This window comes from Gambusia affinis, linkage group LG18 (genome assembly GCF_019740435.1).
Source record: "Gambusia affinis linkage group LG18, SWU_Gaff_1.0, whole genome shotgun sequence".
Lineage (NCBI taxonomy): Eukaryota > Metazoa > Chordata > Actinopteri > Cyprinodontiformes > Poeciliidae > Gambusia > Gambusia affinis.
In genome coordinates, this window is record NC_057885.1 from 10,021,174 (window position 1) to 10,027,174 (window position 6,001).

General features: G+C 39.9%; 1 protein-coding gene across 1 annotated transcript; it reads right to left on the minus strand.

Annotated features, from left to right (window-relative positions):
* Positions 1–250: 250 nt before the first annotated feature.
* LOC122820681 lies at positions 251–5,797 on the minus strand. The gene is made up of 7 exons (XM_044098251.1): positions 5,774–5,797; positions 3,273–3,946; positions 2,417–2,462; positions 2,243–2,334; positions 1,159–1,269; positions 788–1,042; positions 251–728 (listed from the first exon to the last, which is right to left on the minus strand). The coding sequence occupies exons 1-7, from the start codon at positions 5,795–5,797 to the stop codon at positions 251–253; spliced, it is 1,680 nt and encodes a 559-aa protein (XP_043954186.1).
* Positions 5,798–6,001: the final 204 nt, after the last annotated feature.

The following is a 6,001-nucleotide window of genomic DNA, read 5'->3' on the forward strand; positions in this document are numbered from 1 at the left end:
CTGATCTTATTTTTTGCATGTCAATCGGGAACAAATCGTCTCTTTGGGGGTTTAATGGCAGGAACTTGTGCACATTGTGTCGTCTGACAGATCCTTGATCCAAGTTGTTTTACTCAGGAAGACAGTTGACACTAAAGTAGAGAGTTTGTTGTTCTAACATCTACATCCACGTGCGAAGCCTCAAAGTTCTTTCCTCCATGATGTTATAAAGGATTTTAAACTTAATTTTATTGCCTGGACACGAGGAAGACTAGTAGTGTCCCTGCTCCAGGACCTCAACCAGGTGCATGACCACCTCTGTCCAGGGAGAGGTGCTCTTTCCCTGAGGGAATCCTTTGTGCAGGACTTTCTTGATGTCCTGCGGCTCAAAGTCCTGTGACTTGCTGAGCCGAGAAGGAAACGCTCTGGGAAACAACAATCTCTGAATCACGTCCAGGGACAGGTCAGGAAGGAGGTGAGGCGCCGTGTCCCACTTGGTCATGTAGTGAAGCCTCTGGTTGATGCTGTCCTTCAACAAGATGACATCTTTCCTGAGGTCTGGCTCTGTGGAGGGTCTCTCTGGGCGGAGGCCATAGATCGTCCAGGGACTGTCGGGTGCGGCGGGCTGCTGTGCTTTGGAGACGTCCTTCTTTTCCTGAATGCGTTTGGACTCTCCCTTGGTAGGTTTCGGTTGCCTCTTGCTCTGCCCTGGTAAGCTGCACTTATTGTGGTATTTGGACGCCTTGGATCTGGGGGTGAGCGTCTTCGGCGGAGACACGCCTCTCTTCTTTGCCCACTCTTCAACCACCTCTTCAATAAGGTTCTGTTGAGAACCCAGAGCTGGTTAGGTGTCATGTTGCTTTCTGTTCGAAGTGGGTGATTGTCCCAGCCACTGCGGAAAGTATCCAAATCTTCCTGCAGACGTGGCAGGAAGACATAGTGGCAACAGAAGAGTTGGGCTTCATTGGAAATGTCCAGGTATCCCTCTTCTTCTAGGTAGTGCAGCACATCATAATAGATGCACGTCACAGCCGTCCACAGATCTCTCCACAGTCGCTCAATCCTTCAATTATGGAGTAATAAACGGTTCAAATCTTGTCATATTGAAGACCACACAAAGCTAATGTTACTATAAACATTGCAAAGCATCACATATTGAAACTTGTCATTTGTACAAACCTTTGATTGTGCACACTCTTCCCAGAGATGAAACTGCTTCTTCCTGTTCCACGAATCATAAACATAAGTCGTGCCACGTCCACATTTTCCACCCCTTGATCGGCACGTACCCTAAAATAAGTGTGTAACGTATTTATAAGTTGCTTATAATTACAACATTTATGACAAATTTTGGCATAGCTCAAACAGTCTTTGTAACCAAAAATATACACAATAGCGGGGGATTTTCATTGTACCTGAGTTTTCAGAAGATGAACATTGAACCCAATATTGCATATAATAAAACAAAAACTTTGATCACTTTCCATGTAAATTTTGAAAATATTTCTCCTTAGACAGGGACAATCTTTTTTTGTGTAGCACATTTCATTTTAATGTGCTTTGACAAAACAGATGCATTACAATGCAGTACCTAGTGGTAAGTTACTGAAATACAATACAACAGTACATAGGGTTTTAATTATTACTTAAAGTTTAAATTCATGGAATATATTCCACAGATTACAAGCATAATGGATAAAAGCTGTTCCCTTTTGGTTCTAACTCTTGATTACAGAGTCCTAGTGGATTCAGAAATGTATTTTTGCCCTATACATCTTAGAGATTTATAATCGAACAGCAACATTTCAAAATTGGCTCTATAACAGAAAGCAAGCCAGTGTACTAATCTTAAGTGTGAGAACCAACTGCAGCTACAGGGACTCTCACTGCAAAAAGTGAAAAATCTTAACGAGAACCTGGAATAGTTTTTTGCACAAATGTCTTAGGACATTTGTGACAAGACAAAACTAACTTACAAGTAACTTTTCAGCAAGCTCCTTTTAAGTCTAAAAGTTCTTAATATTGATGAAAAAGTAATAGCTATAAGCGATATAATCTGACAGTGGAACTATATATTACTCCAAAATTCTAAGTTATAACATTGGAAAATGTCTTGTTCTTGTAAGGTTTCACTTTTTCCATCATTACTCAAAACCTAATGATATATAACAAGCTCCTATATTTTGGAGAAAAGTTAGTTGATGCTGACTTTTAATCTTTCTTCCTTGACTCAAAAGGATTAAGATGGACTGTAAACCTTTACCTGAGGGGGAAACCAAACTCCTCCACTGAGCCCTGAAAGAAAGCCAGTGTGGTAGATGCCAGGTTGTTGGGAGCTGTACCAAGATACATTATCTGCACAACACAGCAAAAATGTAACAGTCAATTTCATAGCTTATGAAATTCTGCATTTATGCATTGATAGAAGATACTGCACCTTTCGAGAAAAACCATCAATGCCACCAAAGATAACAATGTTGTACCTAAAAATAACAGAAAATATATCATCATTATGATTAAATACTGTCACTAAAAAGGCTTGCTTCTCTTGCATTATGAATTTCTGTAAGAAGGGGCAGAGCAAATTAGACTTATTGAGGAAGCTAAGTTCCTTCAAAGTTTGCAGGAAGATGCTGTAGATCTTCTATCAGTTTGTGTTGAGAGCTTCATCTCTTCAGCCGTCATCTGTTGGGGTAGCAGCATCAGAACCAGAGACCTAAAAAGGCTCAACAGCCTGATAAAAAAGTCTGGTTCTGTTCTGGGGACAAATGTGGAACCTCTGGAGATACTTGCGCAAAGAAGGATTCTTCTTCAATAGAAAATGCTGGACAACCCTGACCCTGACAACATCTACTCATGAGAGTATCCTGAGAAAAATAGTATTTACAGTCAAAGGCTTCTTTAGGTTGACTGTGATACAGAACACTACAAGAGATCTTTCCTGCCATCACCATCTGCAATAACTTTTTGAATAAGCTAAATTAATGAGTTACAACATTTAATTTCCCTTTGGAATAAGGAAAGTTTTTTTTTTATTTAATTTGAAGCAAGGTCTGCAGAGGCAGATCAGGTACTGCTTATGTTTGGCTATGTTGAAGCACAACATACAGAACTCTGGCTGTTGTGGACATATTTTATACTCCACTGTATATAATGCTGAAAAAAGCTGCGCTTTTAATTTCTAAAAGTATATGACATGCTATGAAAGAACAAAAATGCTACATTAGTTGAATCTATTTAACAAGCATACTTCAAAGTTAGAAGCCCCTCACTGAAAAAGATAAATGATTTACCGTATTAATTTGTGGTTGGTATCAATGTGCATCAAAGACTGAGGGCCAGGAACTGAGTACGTCCGTCGAGCTATGCATCCTAGCTGGACCATACGTGATGCCATTCCAATGGTGTCTACACGATGCATGGATGCTCTGACTCTGTCATACTGCACCCTCAGTCCTCTGGCTTGCAGAAGGGCCTTTACCATTCGGTACCCAGAGTGAGGCTGCCTGGATTTAATGTCTCTCACACATTGGTCTAAGTCATCATCTGACATGGTGGTGTATAATGCCCTCACTGAAAGACCAGACTCTGCCATCCGTCGATATACAGTCCGTCTGGATACACCCAAGAGTTTGGCGATGCATGGGACAGGGAGATGGAGTTCTAAAAGACTGCAAAGGTAGTCTGAGGATATGACCATCCGTTGTCGCCCAGCTGGTCCTTGCTCCATATGCACAACAGTTGTTTGTTGTTCTTCACTTTGTTTTTCTAAATTAATTAGTCTGTGCAAATGAGCCAGCGCATCCAAAATAATTGAAGGAACATCTATCTGACAAGACATGGCATTTAAAAAAACTAATTCTTGAGTGCAGATAAAGTCTAGGAAATCCAGATCCAGGGGCATCCGTTCCAGAACATGCTCCAAACGATCACGGAGCCTATCAAAAATATGATCCAGCAAAAGTTCCTTGAATAGAGAAAAAGAAAAAAACATGTCAAAAAAAATGTCCGTAAAATAAAAAAGTATTTTGATATCAGTTGGTCAGTATTGAGAAATCACAGTAATATAAATTAAATTATTACATTTAATCTAAAATAAGTTAACAGATGTACTTACAAGCATATATTTTCTTGAAAATAAGTTAAAATCAACTGAAATAAACAAAGGGGTTTGTTTATAGTGTTGCTAGGTAACAGAACGAGGTTTTATACCGCAAAGTAAAAAGAATGTAAAATAATATTGTATATCAACATTTGTCAGATAAGAGAAGCAGAATATATATGAAAAATATATGAAAGACAAAGTAGCAGTTGAAAAACGATTAGTTAAAAAGAAATTTACACTTCATGAGAATGATCACTTTTACTTGGGAAAACTCTGTGGGTTGGGTTGCCACCGTTCAGAAATTATAATATGGACGTTACGCCCATGTCACCCTTCTTTCATAATGGTGGGATGGCGGTGTAGTGATAGAAAGTATTTGGTAAAAAGTCTACTCAAGTACTGATTAACTGATCATTACACCTGATATAATGTTCAAAATTTCTCAGACAGCAAGAAATAAAGTTATGTGCAAATATGTATGTGAATGCTGGTTCCAGATCAAATTTACCACGGGGGCCAGTAGTCCATGGCCCCCGTGGGAACCTGTAGTCCAGAACTACAGGTTGCAGATCCCTGATCTAGCAGATGGAAAGTGTCATTCTATTTCACTAGATAAGCTAAAACTACAGCAACATAAGTTTTAAAGAATAAAGAGACAGTATAATTTCTTCAGTTTCCCTCTTAATTTTTAAAAAAATTGCTAGCATTCATCCTCACTGACACTGTTCAGCCTGGGATGTGTGTCTTCCTTCTCACGTCTGTGTCTTTGCTAGGACATGGTAGAGTATCGGCTGAGGACATTTTAAAAAGACGCAGGTTGAGAGCGGCTCACCACGACTGCTAAGCCCCTTTTGGTACGGGGTCGACCCGGGCCCAGGGGTGCAAAAGGGGCTTTGTGTCCGTCTCTAGGCAACCGTGACATCATCATTGGTCCAACGCGTTCTGGGGTCCTTACTAGCTCCCGCCACAATTTAGCTTACCTTAACATGTCTTGTGTTTTATTTTCGTAATTAGTGTTACACTATATGCGTGTGATAGGCGTTACTGTCGGACATACAGAAATAACGAACAAATCGCGTCTCGTAACGGGGCGATTCCGTATTTTACGAAAAGGATGGCAATCCTACTGTGCTCTTCTCCCATTAAAATTGTAGAAACTATATCAAGCAAAATAAATCTACAATTTGGTAGGTAACTGGTATTTTGAATGATGTTGTAATGACAATAAATTTCTTAATTAATTCATAAATGAAGTCACCTAACAATACAGTAGCTGATCAGAGTGGGGTCGGAAGTGTTCACAGCCCCTCTTTGAAGCACACAAGGCAGCCATATTAGCTTACTACATTAGCGTTAGCATCTCCTGAAAAATTACGACTTTACTAAGACTGCCTGTCTCAGTCTCACCTAAGACAACATACAAACAACCCAGAAAGTCACCACCCATCAGTTCTCTTTAAAGATTCTAGACTTGGCGCAAGTGGTATTTCTTTTTGAAATAAAACGGGGGAAATTGGGTGGGGGAGAGGCTGGGGGGTGCTAGGAGGTAGCGAGAAGTAATATGCCGGTTCTACGGTGTAAGATTAACAACGGCCCAAACCAGTATTTTAAATCAGGCTTTAAGACAATGTATCAAACTTCATGCGCAAAATAAAATATACTACAGAAATATGAAAGTATTAAACTCACCGTTGGGTTTGAGTTCGCCTCCATGGTCGCCAGCCTGGGTGATACTGGTACTTCTTCAATATGACGGTTGTGTCACGTGATTAGGTGGATGTTGGAATCGGACATCCATTGCTAATGTCTGTGACCTGAAGTAACCTTGGCCATTTTTACAGCGAATTTATAGACGTTGAATTTTAGACGTCGAATTTGAACACAACGAATTTTGAAAAGTTGAATTTTGTATATGCT